The sequence below is a fragment of the Syngnathus acus genome, chromosome 2 (genome assembly GCF_901709675.1).
Source record: "Syngnathus acus chromosome 2, fSynAcu1.2, whole genome shotgun sequence".
Classification (NCBI taxonomy): Eukaryota; Metazoa; Chordata; class Actinopteri; order Syngnathiformes; family Syngnathidae; genus Syngnathus; species Syngnathus acus.
In genome coordinates, this window is record NC_051088.1 from 4,408,748 (window position 1) to 4,431,502 (window position 22,755).

The window sequence follows — 22,755 nt, forward strand, 5'->3', positions numbered from 1 at the left end:
GCAGTATGTTTACCTTTTGTTCAAAGTGTGTGTACGTTTACATATTACACACTTTGACTCGACCCTAAGCATTAATAATTCAGCATTTTTTTTTTTTTTTTATGGGCAACTCTCTGATCAATTCGAATTGCCACCGATTCCTGCACAGCAATATAGAACATTAAAAACCCGAGCGATATATCATTAAAAACTCAAGCTCTCTACGACTGAATGAATTTTACTCACAGTTTGTTTCCTTTGAGTGCAGCATGGTGCAAGAGGTTGAATCCTCTGTGGTTTTGTTGAGTGAAGTCTATGTTGGGCACCACTACCAGGATCTCAATGATATTGCGGAAATCTTTTGCGATGGCATCGTGTAGAGGTGTGTCCCCATAAGAATCCTGAGGGGGTAGGCAAGAGGTGTCCTACTAGTCAACCATTTTTTCATGACGCGAAACATACAATGCTAACACACTCGGGACTATTTAATCAATAAAATAACAAATCATTACAAGATAGAAATGTAATGTCATTGGATGCAATGGCCATGTTATACTGTATAGCTATGACAATGCAATTATGATTCTGGATAATACCATTGCAATTCAAATGGTGACAATAAATTGTTGTAAACCTCTAAAGCCGTCTTTACTAAAGCTCCAGCCCACAAAAGAGTTCTATGGAAAATGGGTAATCTTGCTATATAATTCTTGCCAATGACCTGTCGATCATGAATCCACAGTTCGGGTTAATAAAAGACTCGTTTTAAAGCTGCGCAAATAATATCCAAATTTTTGTTTAAAAGCAAACTTGTGATTGGGACGTCTATAAAAAATAGATGCATAGATGTCAGAAAACACAATAAACACAAGACTACAATTCCATTTTTAGTTGAGTGGTCAAACCAGTCAAGCAGAAGAATATGCTCTGAGGTCTGAGGCAGCGTCACAAGAGACACTCAATTACTTTAATAGGGTTGAAGCTAAGTATCACAGTCAAACGGCGTAAATGTTGGTGAAATTGTGCGAGTGCTTTAAAAGGGCCATGGCAAAGCCTCAGTGAAATGAATAGCATATATACAAGAACAATACCGTGTGGCATTGCAGGAAGCCCTCTCACCTGGAGATTAACATCGGCGGAATGTTCAGTGAGTACGCGCACGACATCTGTGAAGCCCTTGTTGACAGCAATGTGGAGTGCCGTACACATGGAGTTGTTCAGGAGGTTAACATTTGCTCCTTTGCTCAACAGTAGCCGTGCAATCTCTGCCTGGTTACTGGAAAAATCAAAAGATGCACACTATTGTAAAACACGACGGCTACAACTAAAACTGTCCGTTTATTATCTTGACAGCCACCAATTTGACAAAGCTGTTTAACTATTGTGTTAATCCCCGATGAGACTTTGAGCTGCAGCCCATCTGAGCATGTTCTGGTCTGAGGAGAAGATACGGCTGGCCCATTAGGCAAGTAAAAGTCTCATCTATGTGGATTATCACTTGTCAATCACTTGACAATCATTCCTGTTTTTAGATGACTAGAGAGCAGCTGCTTCCTCACCCAAAGGCGGTGTAGTGTAACGCTGTGTCTCCATCTTCATCCTTGACTTCAACGGCACTGTTGGCCTGGAGCAGGGCCTTCACCACCTCCATGTGGCCTTGGTGTGCGGCGACCTGCAGCGCCGTCTTCCCCTGGTTCTTAATGTCCACCTGCCAGGAGCATAAGCGTAGTTGACGATTCATTGGTGGTGGACTGACCACAAGCAGAGACAAACTAATTCTGTCTGAGAATAATCTGAGCATGAATGGCAACCACGTTTCACTACACGTGGTATGTAATCCTAATACGTGTAGTGTAGCATAATCATCACCAGCAGATATAAATATAGATCATTGGCGTCGGGCCAAAGCCTTATTTGTCACAAGTTAGTTAATTTCATATTTTTCATTTTTATAGTAAGTTATACAATTAGTAAGATACTTAGGAGCAAGATAATCATCTTGAAATAAAGGCTTATTATCCCCCACAAGAATGACTTGCATTTATCACTTTTCAGCATTTTGCTGCACACATCTAGTAGGCTCATTATCACCTAGAGAGTTATTGATCTCGCATGTGAGTCATGGTCTGCCCTCCCTCCTTCCATGTGAATCATAAGGGTGACGTGGGTCAAGGCATTACTCTGTGTGGGTGGTATTGATGCCAGTTCCACTTTGATAGAAGACGTTCACACGTCTCTCTCGCAGCCCTGCGTTGTTCTTGGTCCTTCAGATCTAGACAAATGGCTCTAGCTTTTTTGTTCAAGAAACTACTATGGTGGCACTTTATAACAAGCAGTAGTTTGGCTGATAAAGAACAATTCTTCGCGCCTCTCCCAATTTAAGTCAAACTAAACATAAAACAATAAAGAGAATTCCACATTGCGTATTTAAAACTACCACATATCTTTGCTTTGGAAAATCCGATACCTTAGTGTTAACAACGAAAGCTAAACGCCATAGATGGGTTAATGCACAGCATCTAAATGCTCTAACAAAGCACTTCAAACTACAGAAAGAGTGCATCAACACCAGCAGAGAGAAAATATAAGGCACATTTCATTATTCTCTGAATAATGACTGACCTACAGTAATTGTGAAACTCAACTGTATTTTATTGATCCCGAATGGCCAAGTCAAGGACACCAGAAGAAGCCGCAATGAATTCATGGTTTAATCATGATGCACAACATAATATAATACTACTTTCCTTATTATAAAGCACATTACAACTTTTTTTGTTGAATTTATGGCAGAAGCTAGAACAGATTATTGACATTTCTTTACAATTCAATGGAGAAAGATAATGGGTGGGGTCATGGAACAAATTAAACTCGTATCTCAAGGATCCAATGTGTTTCATACTGGACAACTGGTAAATTTTCTGTTGGATTAGTACATAATGGAGAGGTATAGGTGTTAAGTATTTTCTTAATTAGTTGATGTAAGATTAATCTTTCTCTTAATACGTATTGTGTTTGGTAATTATCATTAATTTCTCCATTGGCAATAAATGTACATTTTTATTTAAATGGCAATTCAGGATTTCTTGCTTTTAAGCATAAACAGTGTGACCTCAAAAAAAAATAAAGATTAGCCTGCAGGTAAATAGGTCAGCCACCATAGTACAACCTTTGACATGATGCAAAAAGTAAAAGTGCCGCCCGCGCTCACCTTATCAGGATACTTTTGCAACAACTCTCTGACTTTATTGGCACTGCCTTGCGCTGCCTCAATGACGAGCCGGTTGGGATTGTCCTGCTCTGTGGACTGGGATAGCAGTTTCTCCAACACAGAAATGACTGTACCTGAGAAGTGGTGGAGGTAGACAGAGAAGGGATGGGATGACAAAGAGAACAGAAAGATTCATTTATTTTTTTGCAAGTCCACTTTGACAATATGCTGAGCAACGGTGTCTAAACGCTATTCAGAAGCCTGAAACATAAATGCAACGTAAAAGGAAGCTTCGGAAATGTCAAGCTGAGATCACTGACAAACTTCAAGAATGAGTCAAAATGCCCCGGCCATGCAAAGTGACACGCACACAAATACAATCCTTCCTTTCAATGCATGCGCAAAATACATCCCAACCGGGACGGAATGTTGAATCGTCAGTCAACACCATGCAACGGAGAAAAGTCATTTGAAGAAGTAAATACACAAATTAAAATGAGACAGAATGAATGCCTGTGAATACATGCATGTAGAGTCACCAGACCGCAGTTGAGAGGAGAACAAGGAAGGATGAACAGACAGACAGGAAGGAAGGAGAAGACAGGCTGGATTATTGGAGGTAAGCCCCTTGGTCCTGGCAGAGGCCTTACTTCCAGATTCGTTGGGGTTCTCGGTCGTCATGAGGTTGGCATCCACCTCCACAGGCTGGGCCGAGAGACACGCCGGGTTGAACGTCCACGTCTGACTGGCAAACGCCACACGGAGGTCACCGTCTGCATACACTTTCAGCACCTTACCAACCTGGCCGAGCACCTGGCGGAAACATATTAAATAATGCGGATGAGCGTAATTTAGTATTCACTGATGTCACGTTTTGCCCCTGTGTTCTCACAGTCTTTTAGAGAATATCAAGACATTCCAGGTCATTTGACTAGAGTGATAATGAATGCTGGTGTAGCATGAGCAGTAGCGTACGGGAGACATGCTGTCTGTCCATTCTCCGTGGCCGGCCTGCAGTCTCTTGACACTATCAATGTCTTCCAATACTCGTACAAGTTCACCAACCCCAAACGTGTTGACCTAGGAGAAGCATCGTTCTTTTTAATGTAAAACTGTTTGGATTCGAGGATGAATGTTCTGCAAAGATGAGGTACCTTGGTGAGGGCCCCCGGATGAAAAGTCCAGCGGATGTTGTTGCTGTATTGGACTCTGACATCTCCCCGGTCAGTGATTCTATGAACTGTCCCGATCCGGAAAATATACTGCAAACACAAAGAGGCCGTTTGGCCCTGGGTCTCCCTCTGCATGGCTTTGACCTTAATGTTCCCTTGGGGTAGCAAGGACCTCAAGGGCTTACACTCTTGCTTTCTTTCACTACAACAAACACCAAAGTCCATTTGAGCCACCAGCAAAATAGTGTATACCATCATTTTTATAGAGGAACCTCTTCATATATTTGACTTGTGTTTTAAAGCCAATGCCATATTGAGCAGAATAGTTCTGCCTGGACTCCATTTACTCCATAGTCTCATATAGTGGAACTTGGCAAATGATCTTCTGAATTCTTATTCCAACCTCGACAGTCAGAAAACACTTTGCCAGTCAGGTTAACCTTACTCCATATGCTTCATGTCTTGAAGAAAGTCCCTCTTCTTTTGATTTCTACACCAACTTTTGCCTCCTTTTCTTGAAGACCGAGCTACACTACACGATACCGTAAATTATAATGTGTGTGAGACAACAAAATTCTTAACTAAAAGAATTTAAACATAAATGTATCATGCCCATCCCACCTGGGGTGTTAATGATAACATATCAGATCAAAGGAAAATAAAACCGCATGTATCATTATTCACAGAGGACAGTACTAAGATACCTCTGCCATTTTGGGATTCCATCCCCCATGGCCCTCCTGCATCTGTCGCAGAATATCAACTTCCAAGAGACATTTGACCTTGTCACCCTGCTGGAAAGAGTGGCCATCAGCACTCTCCTGGCGCTGCAGCTCTGCATGCTCTCCTGGATGGACAAACATTAAGAATAAAGTGAGGCCAAAGGCGTTTGCTTCTAAAATAGCAGAATGATCAAATATTATGCAAGATGTTTTTTTTTTTTTTTTTTGCAAACCAAGCATCCGTTTGAAGGATGAGCTCATGATATTTGAGGAATGTGCAATGAATAGAGTAATTGTCTTACCAAGGACTGGCAAATGGTCTTTGTAGTAGAAGCCTCCTTGGCCATCAGACACGTATTTGAGGTCCACTTTGCCCTTATGGCCCATTCGGTAGACATTGGTAGTGCCATTAGTCCAGGTCACACTAGCCACGCTGCGACCAGACTCAGTATCCCAGCCACGAATGTCCACTACCTTCCCAACCTTACCCTCCCCGCCTACACACACGCAAACACAAATAGGCACGGGATAATCAGAGTGTTGGTAAACAGGAGATAGAGGTTATTTAAGACGGAAAAGTCACGCTGTTACGTGGGGGGTTTGGAAAAGAAAGAAATGTCAACAACAGATTAAAGTAGAAGTAATCTGCTGGTGGAAATAGAAGGCGGTGATGCGCGTTTCGGAGTGCAGCATGGCAGTGGAGATACACCATTTCCTGTTCATGACTGAGGCACAAAGACAATATTCACGATTAGTGGGATAATTTGTGCGAGCTCTACAGCAGTCTCATGATGCTTCCTCTAAGCCCAAACATAGCAGATAAACCAGTGACCTGAAAGGCTACATGCTAGGCTGGAGGTTATTGCACATGTCCACAGCGTCCTGTATGCACAAATCCACATATAGTAGTATCCAGACCAGATGAATGACCTCACATAACCCTCAGGTGTTTAGCCACCAAAAGGACATTTTGACTCATTCGCGCAGGCCCAAAATGGGCGTAAAGCTTTGTTCAAAGACAATAGGACCAGGACTAAATACATTGTCTACGTTTCATCTTTCCGGACATCTTCTTGCATCTGAAAGACAGGGCATTTCTCTCAACGGCAACAATTTTAATATTCACAATGTGAACACAAGTGAAGAGGTTTAGGATGGTAGAAAGTCGGAGAGAAGAATAGAGACAAAGAAATGCACATCTGCGCAACAAACAGAGATGAGTGACTGGCAAAATGGCAACTTGGCACATGCAGAGATGTGAGGGTTCACTTCTATGGGTTGTGGCTGAAGAAACACTATGAATAGGCACGGTTCAACAGGTAACACATGGTGGCAGTGGAGTCCAATCAGGAATTCAAGTTTAGGGGGGAAAACAGAACCGCTGTCCCAACCCACTCACCGTCTTGGTTCCCCCAGTCCCAGTCAGGTCCACGAACCACTTTAACACCCTGGAAGATTCCTTTGAGAATGAACCGTGGGAGGTTCTGCCTCGGTGCCAAGCTTACTCTGTGAGAAGAACACGGAGAGACAGCTAAGCAAACTCTTGTAACGACTTCTGTTGAATTCAAAGCCACATTGTCTCGCTTAGAACACAACGTAAACATGTCCTCGACGATAAACTTTAGTTTGTTGTATTAAGGCAGAGGATATTTATGAGTGATGCTTATCAGAGCAAAAAAGACGATATTTAAAGAGCAGAAGTAGGAAATGCAACTCAATCATCTTGGTACTTTGCACACTCAGTCTAGTTGAGAAATGATATCTGAATTATACGATCAGATGAGATATGCCTTTATTTTTCCCACACGGAGAAATTTGTTAGTTTATCCAAGACATATCAGAGATCCGAACGTCCAACAATTGATTTATTGTAGGGATATTAGCGTGTCAAAATACTGTGGGAGGTTAGAGCGACATAATAATGCACTAAACTGACAAAAAGGACCATTTCTCTACAAGCGTTTTAAGGGGTCTGAATTTCTAAATAAATAAACAAACAAACAAGCAAGCTCCAACAGGCAACTCTATCTGCCCCTTCTACTCCAAACCTACATGCCAGAGACTTAAGACATCCAGTCACAAGCCAAACATACCTTATAGTAAAGATTTGATCAGACTTTGGTGCAAAGGAACTGCCTATTCCCATACTTTCTTGAAGAGATCAGACGCCAACGTTCATTCCAGCCGGATTCGTCTCGGAATAGTTCATATCATTTAAAATCCAATGGTAGGTCCAAAGAAAGTCCAGTGGAGTGTTGTCAATAAATGTCATAGAAGCGTTGCTGCTCAGAAGGTTTATCTTGCATTGCATTAAAACCTGAAGCTCAAGTTTGCCTATTTAATTCCCTCTCTAGACAGACCTGTGAGCTTGGACGAAGTTGTGCTGGGAATAGTGTGCTTTTGAAGACAGATGCTTCGAGGTTAATCCTTGAAAGCAGAGCTTTAAGAGAGCAAGCAAGCTCAGGGCAAAGCGTTGGCACCGCCTTCAACGCTTAGGTGGACCCAAGTTCACACCAGGCCTCACAACGTCCAATGTTTTTGTTTGAATCCAGTTGAGCTCCTTCACTCTGGCTTAGGTCACCCCGACAACCACAAATGTAATGCTTTCCACAGTGTCATATCTAGTGGCTGTTAGTGTTGTTCTACTAGCAAACCACTATTCTTATACCTGTCTTACCTGTGTTCAGCTTGACTGATTCATTCACGTGGCAAGGTTTTCTTTATAGATTGCAAATCCTCCTTAGTAGGCCAGTCCATCTTCAATGGAGAAAACAGATTGAACCTAGTAGTGCCCCCAGACCACATTCAAAAAACTAATAAGTAATCAAATTCACCACTTGTTACTCTGGCTACATGAATAAATCAGGTTGTTTTCCAAGAATCTACTGCATGATTTTACCGAATTTAGCTAGATGGGTTAAATAATATCACACTGGCTGAGTATGCTTTGCTATTGTATATGCATTGCATTGATACAGTGGACCTGATAACACAACCTAAGGAATTAAAAAAAAAGATGGTCATCTGTTCATTTTATGCCACACAGTCTTCAGCATGTGCATACAGCCATTCCGAGAAGACAACAGCTCTATTAAGGGATCAAGATTTCTAATCCAGCAAGCCCAAATGTCACCTTTTCTGACAGACGGGATCACAGCAGTAGAGCCATAACTACTGTCCTTGTCAACAAGTCAACCAAGGGTCATACAAGCATCAAGACAACTCAATGGTTGCAAAATCAAAAGTGCAAAAAGTGATTGACAAGTGTCAGTCCTCCAATATTATGTCAAAATCTGAATATAGTGGCTCAATGAGAATCACAAAATGAAAATAACTTTGTACGGGGAGGGAGTGAAAAGCTTTCAAACTTCATTCATTTGAAATTGTAGCCATATATTTACATAGTAAGAGATTATTCTTCAGTGGAACCCTGTCTAAATATCTAACAAACACAACCTAAAACCACAACATACCCAAAAGTTGAGAAAAATCTGGCAAAAATAGACACGATGACACAAAGCTTGACATCAAAATGACGAGCCCTTGTCCCATATTGAACCGAAGCATCACTATTTACATTGGAAAAATCTTAAAGCTTTTAGTAATGCTTAATGTGATTGTCTGCCAACTCGAAGGTGCCCTTGAGCAAGACACTGAACCCTGATTTGCTCCCAGTAGAAAAAAGAATGGCAACTATTAGCAGTGTTGGTCCAGGTGCTTCTCTTCAAATTTCTCTTTCAAAAACTGCTTAACAACTCTTTTGTTTTTTGTGTCCTTAAAGTCATCCAGACATTGGATACTTCTCATTGGCTTTCTCCTCATGCTTTGTTTCCCCTGGCACGATGATCAATGTGAAGAAAAGGTGCTAAATTTAACTCCTTGTGAGCAAATGCTGCGCACGGATGCATCGACATATATTGCAACCATGGTAACCATGGCTCTAGGATTGGCAAATAAAAAAGAACTTTGGCGGCATGTTTTAAGAGAGAGCATTTACAAATGTTGATGACTGTTGACTTATGACTGATACTTGCCACTGTTAACAATACAATGCATTCGCATTATTGCATGTTCAACACTTCCTTGCAAGAAAAAGTGTTTGCGACGGGTAAAACTCTGGTCATGTTTTCACATTTACGCTCTTTTATGAACCCTGACGAAACCAAAATACACTTTGTTTGCAAGCTTTCAGAGCTCAAGAGGAAAATGAGAACTAAGATATGGCTCAGTATTATTTCAGTAAAGCGCATTTTGTTTTTCTTATAACGATACATCAGTAGAAATGGAAAATAGAAATAGAAAACAACATGAGTAAAGGAGTGGTGGGACAACCTTCTCCGCTGGATGCGTCTTGAATGTGACTGTGGAGCACTGGGGAGACCGGGTGGAGGTGTGCAGCTTGATATGCAAGAGCAGGATTAAGCGGCAGAATGCCCTGATAAATTCCCAGATGCTGCGTGCGGTTGTGTGAGTGGAAAGAGCCGATTAACTAACTGCATAGCGACCGTCTCGTAAACATATGGCACACGCATATGTTGTGAGAACCATCGCCACACCGCACGCACACACGAGGTAAACTAACCACAACAAAATACATAAATAAAGTGTACCAACGCAGGAGCATGCAAACAAAATAAAAATAACACAAAAAAAGATATAATAAAAAATAATCTACTCAACAGCCTTTAGCATACACGTCAGAGATATTAAAGATTAAAAAGATTAAAGTCCCAAGGATCGTCACACACACAACTGGATGTGGTGAATTTGTCCTCTGCATTTAACCCATCCCCGTGTGATTTTAATCCATCCCCTGGGGGAGAGGGGAGCAGTGAGCAGCAGCGGTGCCGCGCTCGGGAATCAGTTGGTGATCTAACCCCCCAATTCCAACCCTTAATGCTGAGTGCCAAGCAGGGAGGCAATGGGTCCCATTTTATAGTCTTTGGTATGACCCGGCCGGGGTTTTGAACCCACAACCTTCCAGTCTCAGGGCGGACACTCTACCACTAGGCCACTGAGCTGGTTAAATTCACATATCAGAAACAAAATCTAATAATTCAGAACAAATCCTGGCCTGGGAATGTAACTGGTACCGGAGTCAGCACGTCAATGCATGGCTTGGTGTAAAGTGGTCGTCCCCCCAACCTCGTGGTTGGGAGTTCGATCCCCAGCCATTGTGGACCATGTCAAAGTGTCCTTGAGCAAGACACTGAACTCCTTGATGGTGGCCATCAGTAGGCGAATGAGGAAGCAGTGAAGGGCTTTGAGTACCGACGGTAAAAAAGCTCCAAACGAGTACAACCCATTTATCATTTAAAGGGGCACTTGACAACTTCTCAGTTTTTTGTTGATTACGGCAACGCCATAGAGACAAATGCGGCAGTGTTTTGCCTGAAGGCGACCACATTTGCTGGTCTGCAGTTGGACTGAATTACATTCCTGTTTCAAGTGGCTCTGTGAAGGATGACTAGTGACAAAGTGATGAATCTAATTGTGTCCAAAATATATCATAATAAAATATTGAAATGGCAACCCGTCCATGGTGTCCCCCGCCTACTGCCCAAAGTCAGCTGGGATAGGCACCAGCATGCCAGCGACCCTCATGAAGATAAGCGGTTCAATTAAATGTTGAATGTTTGACCCATTCATATATCCAACAACAGGATCACGCAATTGTACCACTTTCCACACAGGACACTTTATGAATCATTTATACTGTAGGTTGTGTTGTGACTAAGTGGAAGAAATAGCGACTATGTTTCTGTGTACTAGTGTTAATTATATGATTTTCTTTTCGGATACGTTGGAATCAACGAGTCAAACTGACTCAGGAACCTGTTGCTGTTCACGTGAAACCACCTAAAACTCATTAAGTTAGAAGCTTTCTTATCGACCGAGTGTGTGAGGCCTTTTTTGAATATACCTAAATGGACTAAATTAATTCGTGGTACACCATGTACTAAACATTCCATTAAAAAATACATAGAAAAAACTCTAAATGAACCATAGCAGGATAGTAAAAGGAAGTACAAATAGGAGCGCTACGGAAACCAAGCTAAACGAGTCATTCAAAGAAGAAAACACTGGGCCCCATGACTGAGCCATTAGGAAATGCTGCAGGCAAATTCAATCTTTTCTGATGTGCGGGAACAAAAAACTTGCACATCACACAGTGCAAAACATTCTCGCTCTCTTCCTATCATCTGATGGGGGGAAAAAATGACTTTCATGTGATCCCTGGCAGACTTACAAACACAAATCAATCAAAGTGTTGCATCTCAGACAAAATCACTAACAAATGCTACAGATTAGTTCCTAAATTAATAGCAGTAGTATTTAAGAAAGCATATGTTGAAAGTTTGAAATTATTAGGTCAGCATATGCAATTCATAAAATGAATGAATGGATGAATCGGTCTTGTTGGTAGGTTTGAGGAGCTGGGGCAAAATTTGTGAGAAAATATCATTTTCTTCAACACACTGTCATAAGCACAGGCCTGTATTGACTTGGTTAACAAAACACTGCTCATATGCAAAGGGCACTGTTGAGAACCCCCCCCCCCCCCACACACACACACACACACACACACATTTTGACCTCAGAGACAAATCAATATCTCCGTCCTATCCCATCGCAATCAACGTCAAACTATTCGATAACAGGCAAGAACAAGACTTCTGTCAGGGATGTAGTATTCGACCCAAGAGACAAAATACGTCAACACTTTGTTCATACAAGGTTGTGTAAGAGAAAGCCTAACTGTAGAGTGCTTAAATTTACTTGACCAAATGTCAAACAGGCCGTGTTCTGGCTGATATTCACTCACTGATAAAACTTCAAGTACTCTAAACTAGGAACAAGTTTGAACAGAATCTGACTAAAACACATGTGTGTTATGCTCAGAGGACAGACAACTATGAATTCAATTCTTGGTCCTTACCACTCGCAATACAGAGGGGTCCATTGTATCAGATAATCAAATGTTGGGGAAAATCTGATATTGAAAAGTATAAATACCGGAAAGTAAAATGAAACAACAGGAGACCTCATGAATCATATCAAGCTGAAGTCTTAAGTTTTGCTATTTATTATTGGCACAACAAACAAGCTGACAGGTACAAAAAAGGCAAATGTGGACCTGGAGCTGGACTATGTCAACTATTATATACTAACTATAGGAAAAATCTAGGGCAAACATGTCACCTCATTAAATTGAGCACAGGCCATCCAGCTGACATTCAGACAGTGCCCGCAGCAGTTTGGAGTGTTACGGTGAACTGATGCAGAAGAGTGCATTCTACAGGGGGAACTTTGGCCAGTACATTTGGATACACAGAACACTTGGAATCAGATCATCAAGCGTTTATGTACAAGCAGCGGCCTTGAGTTAAATCTGATACACTACACAGAAACAGCCACACAGTCTTGTGATAATGGTGACGTTGGACCAATTCCTGATAAATGTCCCATCTTAATGCAATAATCATAATTTTTATCACAACACTGTTTACATCTGAAAATATATATTTAAAAATAATGCAATGCAAACGACCTTGTGTGGAAGACCACAAGTTGTGTGACTCGAATGTATATAATCAGTTGTCATTGTGTTGGCGGTAAACAACTGCCTGAGTGCATTGACTGCACGGAATGAAATACAAACACAGAAATGAACTACATTCCCCATTTGGTTGAAAAACAACTAACTTTGCCTTTACTCCACCAGAAGCTGTCGATAAATTGGTTTAATTTTTAATGAATTCTATTCACCGCAAATGTACCGCCAGTGCTTACGCAGCAGTTTGTTTTTTTATTTACTACGTCTGTTTTTTTTTTTAATCCTGACATTTTGTAGGGACGTGTTTGTGTAATCCTGCTGACTAATAAACAGTGATGATTAGCTTTACCGGCAGAAGTAAATAGAGCATTCATTCGTACAGAAAAGGATCTAAGTTCCACATTTAACTGAGTTAATCAGGGGAGGCTTGTCGGACAGCACAATGAAATGAAAGGTGATGAATGATCCTGGAGAAGGGGAAGAGGGGGTTAACACAACACTACGGCTGAGAATGCGCTGTCTCATAACGCTCAAACGAGTGGCTCAGGTCATGTTTGTTGTTCATGTAGCAATGTGTGCACAGGTCATAGTCAAAGCACACTTTGCACTTCCATCGCATTCCCATGATGCCATGCTTCTTGCAGCTGTCGCAGATGAGGTTTGAGTGACGCACCCCTGCGCGGGATGGAAGAGTAAATTAGACAGAATAAGGTGATCGATGCACAGACAGACAAGTCACACTGCTCTGCTATTCCTCCTCTTGCGGTTCGTTAATTCAAGGGCAATTTGTCAGAGAGGAATTGAGTAAATTATAGTCATGAAGTGGGGGGCTCATTTAGAAAGGCCAACTTTTTGTTGTCTCATGCACACTAACAATACAATGTGCATGACAACGATCAGTCGCTATATAATGGAAGATAGTCGACCGCACTTACCAATTTGAGCATTGTCGTAGAGCAGCAAGTCGTAAGCAGACTGGTAACCAGTGCGGTAGTTGTCCTTGTGCCGCTGTCCCACTGAACGACCACCGTCTTGTCTGGGGTGGTGGTACTGCCTTGCCGCCCAATCTCCACCACGGTCCCGACGTGGCCCTCGCCATCATCCTGGTTTCCCCATTTCCAGTCCGTGCCACGGACGACCCGCATGCCCACCTCCATGCTGCCTCTACCAGCGCCCGGCGGCTTCGGGGCTGTGCTCAATGGCTGACGCCTGGCAGCACTGTCGCTACTGCTGCGCCTCCTGGCCTTCCCACTGGCCCGCACTGATGATAGTGCTGGCAGGGATGGTACCAGAGGAGGTTCCAGCAGTAGATCAGGGGCGACTGAAAGAAAGAAATGCATCGTTTAGCACCGACTTTCCAAATCCATAGGGCTCCACACCCACTGCTTCTTAAGCTTGATGTGTTGTCTGACTACACAGCTGACAGTCACTGAGGGAGGAACATTCATTCATTTGAATTTCAGTGACTTTGTCTTGGTGGGTTGTATTATTCAAGGCAAGTAATTGCTGACTTCTGGAAAAAGGAGGTGCTTGACTACTGCTGCGTCTTACTAATCACAACAATCTCAGCACACTCACACAAGCTCTTCATCAAGACAAAAACAATCCAAACAGAAAGCCCGTTGGCATACTGTTCTGCACAAAAATATATTATATATTTTTGTGAAAAAAAACAGGCTCCCACATGGTCCTGAAATTAACCGGCATGAACAAGTTGTAACCGTACAGCATTTCTGGCTGATATTTATAGACCACAAAGAACTTGATGACTTGATTTATTTGGAACGATGTCAAGAGGAAAGCGGTTGCAGTTATGGGAAAACCAAAGTTGAACTACTTGGAAGCTTATCTGAGATACGTCAGGCGACGATCCACGAGATGTATTAGTCTCAAAGCGTGCAGTACGTCACGCTATCTTTTGAGTCTGACAGAGTGATTTGATTAAAACCCACCCACCCTTCAAACACAAAGGATGGAAATGGGAAGTATTGCAATCGTCCACATAAAAAGTTAAAAATGCTGAGACTGGCACGGACAAATAAAAGCCACACTATATTCAAGCATAAACTCCCACACAAATTCCACAGTGATGCCTCTTCATCATCATCTTCATCTCAAGAACAAATAGATAACATCAGAAAAAAATATCATTTAGATGGACCTAACGATTATTTTATTAATCAATTTAGCTGTTGAGGGCACTGGTTAGCATGTCCGCCTGCATAGTAGAGGTGTAGGATTCACTTGGCTTTGGCCTTTCTGTGTGAAGTTTGCATTATTTGTGTGTGTAGTTCATTATTTTCAAACTTGATGGTGCAGAATCTACACAAATGTAAATAATTGTTGTCTGAAAATACACAAGAACGTTGAGAATTGTTGGGGGAAAAAAAATCATCTGTTTTCCCAGAAAGCATAGAAATCTGAGAATATTTAATGTTGAGAAGTTAAAATTCCAAAGATGTGGACAATTTTAAATTAAACAAGGTTGAAACGATTCATTGATTTCACAAATAATTATTGATCTGATATTCAGTTAGTGCTTGATTAATCCTTGCAATTCTGATTTTGTCCTTTTATGAGAGCTTTGATTCCATTTCACATTTAGAAATAAGAGGTGAAGCAACTGCATGTGTCACCAGCTCCACGAATAAGAAAATAAATCTAAGAATGGGTTTCTGTTGGTTCAAGCATTTTTCTGTGTTGAAAGACTGACAATGAGCTTCAAGTAAAAAGCCCTCATATCAAGAGTTCATGGTTTCTAAAAAAAAAAGAATCAGCAGGCTCAATTTGGCTTTCAATGTGACAGGATAACAGACAAAATAATTTCCTAGTGAGAAACAAACTCAATAAGCCCATTTCCCAGAACAATATAGTCACAAATAATAAATGTTTTTGTAGTGACGAAGCATTTTCAAAAATACTGTGAATGAGACAACGTTGAAATGCAGTCACCGTCCTATTACAGCTTTGAAGGAGTCTTAATTTAGATCAGTTGAACTCCAAAAAGATTTCTCAAAAATCTCACCACAAACATCTCATGTGAATTCCCACAAAGTTGGTTTGGTTTTTTTAAGCAGCATTTCAAGACGATTTCATGTTATGTTAAAAAGCAGCAATACACCATCAGGAGGAATGTTGACTCCTGAGGTAGTTGAACGTAGTTGCTCCTAGTGTGTGACTGATGGTTAGAAGAGGTGAGGATTAAAGATCACACACATCAACAACAGATGGGGTGACGCCTGTCGTCCATGCTGCCGCTAAGGACAACGCTAACCTCTTCCTCACACAAAACAGGAAGACAGGTGTTGGCACAACATAAATGCACGTGGCCACAGAAACGCAGGTACTGCTTGCTACTCAAAACAATAAATGAATAAACCGTCTTCTTCCGCACCAAACTTATTCAAGCATCACTCAGTGGCCAAATTGTTGGATCCAAACTTGACTAAAGAGGACTGATGACAATATACAGAGTTGTGTATATGATGGGGTTAGGCTTAAAGATCTTCAATGCAATCTCCAAGCCTGCATAACTTGAATACATTCATTTCTTACATTTTTAAATTCATCACACACCTAGTTGGAAATTACAGTGGGTTTGCTTATCATATGCAATGATCAGCGTGTCAGTGCATAGTTGTCACAGACACACAAACACGTCCCAGCTACTGTTCAAGTCAGTCAAATGTTCTTTAAGGCCGCAAGCAGAGCAGCACACGATGCGAAGATTTATGGCATATTTGTCATTCTTGACACAAGCAGGTCTGAGGAGTGAGCTGCTCCGAACGGAAAATGAATAAGCATTGCGTGCCTGTGTGAAGCATGTGGCTTTCATCCACACATTCAGGCCGTTGTTTTTATAAATCACTGGAAGTGGTGGAGTCTTGTGGCATCCACGCCACATTTAGAAGTGAAAATCTGGATACCTGTTACGTTCTTGCAATTTTCACATGGATGCAGTATCATTACAGCCAAGATTAATTTATATCAGCTGCATAATCAAAGAATAAATCTACAATTGGTCTGAATGCAAACTTAAAAAGAACTTTTAATTCTCACAGTTCATACATACATCAATGCAGCTATGGTTATATAGACGGCTTAGATTAGATTCGATTCTTGCCGCTCAAACACAGCTTTGTTTTAGACCGGTCATCCTTGGGCAGGTTGTTGTTAATGTAAGAGTGGAGAAAGAAAATTACAAAACCTGTATGTGAATCAATACCCAGCTGATAAAGCTACACTATATACAATATAATATAATATAATATAATGTATAATCACTGACCACTAATGCTTTGCAATTTTCACATGACTCATCCTAACGCTGCATAAAAGTAGCAGCTGGAACTTATTGATGGAGATGGAAAAGAGGACTTTGACAAAAATCAATACAGCCATTGAGTAAATAACACATTTGAAAACATCTCTTCACGTGGGAGACAGGACCAAAGTACGAGCTTACACTTCTTATTTCATGCTGCACCGAAATGTCCAAATACAGTACTTCAATCTTTTCCAGGTCGATAGCTGCAGCAAAAGATCTTAAAAGCAGCTTACGTTTCAGTAAATGCTATGGACCTTTGAGAAAAACATCTGAGCAATCTTGCAGAGCACAAATGATCATACTCACTCCCAATTGTCTTCAGTCCAATTTTGAACATGTCAGGCAGCTGAATTCCAGTGTGCCGTGGCAACGCCATATAGTCCAGGTAGGACAGTAGATAGGACCTTCTATGAGAGAACTGTGCAGTGTGCATCATCTCACTAAGGGTGGAGTGAACCTCTTTGGCACATGCTTATATGTGGTTTACTGTGAACCTTGCCCTTTGTTTTTGGAACATGCAGCTTTTCCTTTCCCATTTTTCCGCCCACTGACAGACGTTACTCAAGGGACATCACAAAGCTGACTCTTATCTATAAAAGCCACGCTTGTTTAGTGAGGTAATGAATTACAAAAAAATACTGTTGACACAAAGTCACTGTGTCCCAAGAAGTGCTTTGAATTCTAAGGGATGATGTAATGTGCCTTTTTAATCATTCCTGGTATCCAAGTCAAAATCAAGTCACATGCTGGTCCTTGTATGGTCAACTCTAATATCTACTTGAACTGAAAAACAAGTGATTAAATCATCACTGTCACTTGAACTCATCTCAGAGCTTTTCTTTTTAAGTATATAGCTACGGTCTTATCTGAAGAAGTCAAAGTTGTGTACATATTGTAATATTCGGCACGGTGGAGGTGAAGAGTGAATCTACACCATGGAAGGACAGTGCTTAGCTGCGTCAGCTAGTCGGCCACAACTCAGCTCGTAGTTGGTGCAGAGCAAGTAGCTTAGTGCCAAGCAATCCAAGGGAGGATGGGCGACTGTTCGACATGATTGTGCCATTTTTGATGTGATACAAGACTGTGTGTAAGTCTATTTGGTATGCACGCCAGGCAACGAGGTGGTGGTGATTTAAAAAAAATCTAAATATAATTCCAGAAATAAAATATATATATTGCCTTACACACAAGAAAATGAGCCAGAAGAAGCTGAAAATTTGTCAACTTAGATGACCATTGTCAAAGCGGCTAAATACAGTGGTGAGGTGCCCCGAGACTACAAAGATGTCATTGTCCACCAAACTGCCACGCTATATTGAACTGTAACGAAAGAACAATGTTGCTAAGTGCAAACAAAACATTGCAACCGTTGGCCCCCAAAAAGGCTAAACAAAAAATAAACATTTCACTTGCATGACTACTTTGTCAACAGGATGTTAAAGGTCCGTGACAGGTCGGTACCTGTCAGCTGCCAGTTTGAAACACGGACATTTTTGCCAGGTTTCTGGCAGGGGGTATGTTCGGAATTTGTGGTAGCTGTGCAGTTGGCACAGCTGTGAGCTGTGCAACATATTTGTTTAGGCCCGCGGGAGGCTGACCAACCACTGCAAACTCAGACCGCAGGGGGCAGGGCAGGCATTAAAAAAAGATAAGGAGAGTAAATAGGTTCATTTAAATCTATCACATATGACTCAAATGGGTTTCACACCGGGGCGTCTAAATTGAACTTTTACAGCAGAGAATTAGGGGCGCACTGTGAATCGATAAGCCAATTATTTACATTTACATTCATTTGCACTAAATTACTGATAAACAGGCTGAAGTGTAGAGCAGACGTTTGTCAGCAACAAATTATATTCAAGAATAATACCCATCCATCCATTTTCCGAACTGTTTGGGCCTCACAAGGGGCGCAGGCGTGCTGGACACTATCGTACCCTAAACTGGTCGCTAGCCAATTGCATGGCACAGATAGACAACCTCACATTCACAATCACAATCGGAAGTGGTCCATCGGCCTGCCATGCATGTCTTTGGAATTTGGGAGGAATCCAGCCTACCTGGAGGAAACCCACGCAGACACGGGGGAGAACATGCAAACTCTACACAGGAAGGCTGGAGCCGGAATCGAACCCTGCATCTCTGAACTGCGAGACAACCACCATGCTGCCCTTCAAAGAATGATCCATCCATCCATCCATCCATTTTCTGTACCGCTTTGTCCCCACGGGGGTCGCAGGCGTGCTGGAGCCTATCCCAGCCGTCATCGGGCAGTAGGCAGAGGACAACCCTGAACTGGTTGCCAGCCAATCGCAGGGCACACAAAGATGAACAACCATTCGCACTCGCACTCACACCTAGAATTAGTCAATTTGATAACTAAGCAAATTTACTAGTCATGCAATTTGCAAGTAAATGGAAAATTTATGTGCACTCTCTCAATTTTTGGGGGCAAAATGACACCATTAAGTGGCAGTCTGGAGCCCCTTCTAGACTGCAACTGAGACCAGTCAATGTCACAATGTTGACAACTTACATTGCCTTACCAATCAGAGCCTTGTGTCCAGTCTTCTCACATTCTCTTCCCTCTTCATACACCAGAACCTCGACAATGCAACCTAACTCCAGCATTAATTCTCTGGTTTGTTAAAAAAATGAAAGCCATAAAAAGCAGAACAGGGAGGTCATTGTGTAGCCTAAACGGGTTTGGTAACTATTGAAGTGTCTAAAATGATAACAACACAAGATCAGCTGCCTTTCTATTACATCATCTGTGTGTCTCCAGCCATAACTAATAGGCTGAGGCCTACATATGTTTTTTTTTTTTTCATAGGCTTAGGCCTGGGCAACACATATGGGTATTATTTATTTTTTTTAATCTTAACTAATATTTTAATTGTTCACCCTTTATGCACTCTTTGTAAAGTAGTTTTTTTTTAATTGCACTATTCACTGTTTGAGTTTATTGTATTTATATTTCAATCATTTTATTATGTTTGTCACATAAAATGTGTTTCACTAATAACTAAAAAAAAATATATAAAGAATATTGTCATTAGTTTCATGTAATATTTAGGACAAATATTATAATCGGAATACATATCTATGAGGAATTTTCAGATTATAGGAGGTTATGTGAAATAATTTGGACTTGATCGCTCGTATGACTTTTGAGCCATTTCAATTTTGTATGATTAAGTCTTGCATCACAATTTCAGAGGGGAAAAGCAACGTGCATTAAAGCTTTAAAGAATCTGGTGGAAAAAAATGATCACTTCCTGTTTACCTTTCAGATTACTGGTGTGCAGCAGAGACGAGGAGAATCCCAACATAAAGGCAGGCCAGGCCATAGCTATCTACAGTATCTATCAATGCATCCTAGATAAGTAGTGCCCCTACAAGATTCCAGTCAGACAAAAAGGAGCTCCCTGAAGAGAGTGGCTGAGGAGGTGGTTTTCCACAGACACGATAATAGTTTCATGGAGTCTTGTAAATATGCAAAACCAGATTGGCTATAGAGGATCCAAACTAGAGCGAGCGTTGCTGCCCATGCCAGGACTAAATCCCAGCCTTGTGTCAGTAGGGATTACAACCATGGACAGAAAAGAGGGGAAAAGAGGAGGTGTCGGAGGATGACCAGGGACAGTTGCTGCGCTTCGCTAGCATTCAGGTCGACGACGGTCCTTTGCTCCCAATCTGCGGGATTGATGTTTTATTCCACCACATGAGGACGCTGGCTGCGGTCACTGACACGCTGGTTTTTACTCATCAGTATGCAAAAGGTGCACAAGTACCACAATAAGGAGATACTTCACATCCTGCAGAAACACCCATTTGCTGCCCAACCAATGGACAAACAGGGAGGAGGGGCAAGGCAATTTTGGGGAGTGCTGCTATCTTGGATGGGGGGTGCTCAGGGAAAAGAAAACGGAAGGAGACTTTCATGAATGAATACTTGACATGAAGGGTTGGGCGGGGTTCAAATATTGACACATTTTTACCATCTCTTCATTACACAGGTGTGCAGCAGAGGTGAGCATTTTTACTCAATTTGCTGGTCCGTCATTTACATTCGCCAGCAACCTGGGCACCCATCTGTCATCATCAATCAGTCCGTGTTTTTTCAAGCCAAACAAAACTGTAATTGTGAATCTGTGTACCCGCCATGACTGTTTACTCACATACATTACATTTAACATAGCTTACCATAATTTTATTTACCATTATTTATAGGTGCTGCTTACCTCAATCACTTTGTTGCATGTGGCGAAAGGTACAATCCCGATGGATTAAAGTGCACTCTAAAATCCTCACCAGCTGCTTTTTACCCGCATTATCATAATACCACCCAACCCTGGCAGCAAAATATCTGAAGCTTTCAATGCAAAGCAGAACATCAACCGAATGATGCTCGTAATCTGGAAAACTCGCTATACCTTGTGCAAGGTACCACTGTGTATTCAAGGAGTGGTTACCTTGCCCAATTTATTCACAATTTGAATGATGCTACTTGTACATCTGAAGACTTTGGCTATGTTCACACTGCGGCTCACTTCCAATTTTTTTTGCCCGGATATAGCCAACAGCAAGCAGTGTAAATAAGAAATGGTTTTCAATTGACCTACCTTCTTAAATAAAAGGTGCCATTACAAAAATTAAAAATGCACAATGTTGTAAACTTATGACTAGTGAGTGGTGCATTCATTTATTTATCGACCTTAAGCTAAATATGAAAGAAATCGAAATAATTGCTCAACCTACGACTTGGATCTAGTGGTGCAATTGTCGCAGCACAAAGGTTTCCTAGACAGGTTGAATAGCATTCTCGTTGGCCAAAAGTGATATGGATGGAAACAACTAGTGCGTTGTTCTCTACTACTCTACCAGAGTGCTAAACTGTCTTATTCATCATGACAAAGACACGGACCTTGTGCTGATCATCAAGGAGAAAGAATAGATGCTCGAACGGCTGCTAACAAACACATCCAAACGTCATATGGGGAGACAACCCTGTAGTCGCCTGTCAGGTGAAAACCACCTGCCTCCGCTCTCAGCCACAGACATGACTGGAAACGGTCCCAGAAGCACTTTCTTCACACGAAGTGCTAGTCAGTCAATTGGGAGAACATGTTGCCCGTAGTTTTCTGAATAGAATGTACCGAAGCAAACGGACTAACAGAGATCGACATGTTTAGTGTGCCTGGAGATGACTGAGGTCTGGTGCGTGTTATTAGCTTGTCAAACGCTGACGCTAGCAAGCTAACCCATGTTTGGCAACGTTTATTGACGTGAAAACCAATTATTTTCACAGTGCACGTACTCACCGGATCTTTGTCGGGAGTGTCTACTTTGTGCCGAGAAATAATCCCATGTTCCGTGCTCCGATCAACAACGATATAGGTGCTTTTAAAGGAAATAAACGTGTACTAAACCGGGGGGTTTGCAGCGCACGGCCATGACAACACGCCCATGTATGACGTCACGAGAGACGACGCATTTGTGCGCTCTCGTTAACATGGAAACCGAGTTCTGTTGTGTGAATACTGAAAGCATTCACACATATATGCTATTGTGATTCTTTGTTTTTATTTGGCTCACCTTTTTGTCTTCCATACACTCTCACGTGGTAAATACGATTCCAATTTTAACATACTCCACACATTTGTCAATCTACTTGCAGTTTTCCCACAATTTAATATTTTACATTCAATTTTTTTCTATTCATTCCCTATGGGACACTGAAATTCTCAGCATCCCACATGTTTAAATTCAATTGAGCATTAATT

General features: G+C 41.6%; 1 protein-coding gene across 1 annotated transcript in view; it reads right to left on the minus strand.

The window, feature by feature from the left end:
• Nucleotides 1-17,525, minus strand: part of mib2 (mindbomb E3 ubiquitin protein ligase 2) — a 29,472-nt gene extending 11,947 nt beyond the window's left edge. Inside the window, 14 exon segments of the mRNA XM_037271480.1 lie at nt 226-380; nt 1,099-1,255; nt 1,539-1,687; nt 3,191-3,324; nt 3,841-4,003; nt 4,166-4,270; nt 4,345-4,452; nt 5,067-5,209; nt 5,387-5,581; nt 6,484-6,590; nt 13,146-13,317; nt 13,578-13,640; nt 13,643-13,963; nt 17,276-17,525. Coding sequence (XP_037127375.1) covers nt 226-380; nt 1,099-1,255; nt 1,539-1,687; nt 3,191-3,324; nt 3,841-4,003; nt 4,166-4,270; nt 4,345-4,452; nt 5,067-5,209; nt 5,387-5,581; nt 6,484-6,590; nt 13,146-13,317; nt 13,578-13,640; nt 13,643-13,963; nt 17,276-17,405 — 2,102 coding nt within the window. The 5' untranslated portion in view covers nt 17,406-17,525.
• Between the last annotated feature and the right edge of the window lie 5,230 nt (nt 17,526-22,755).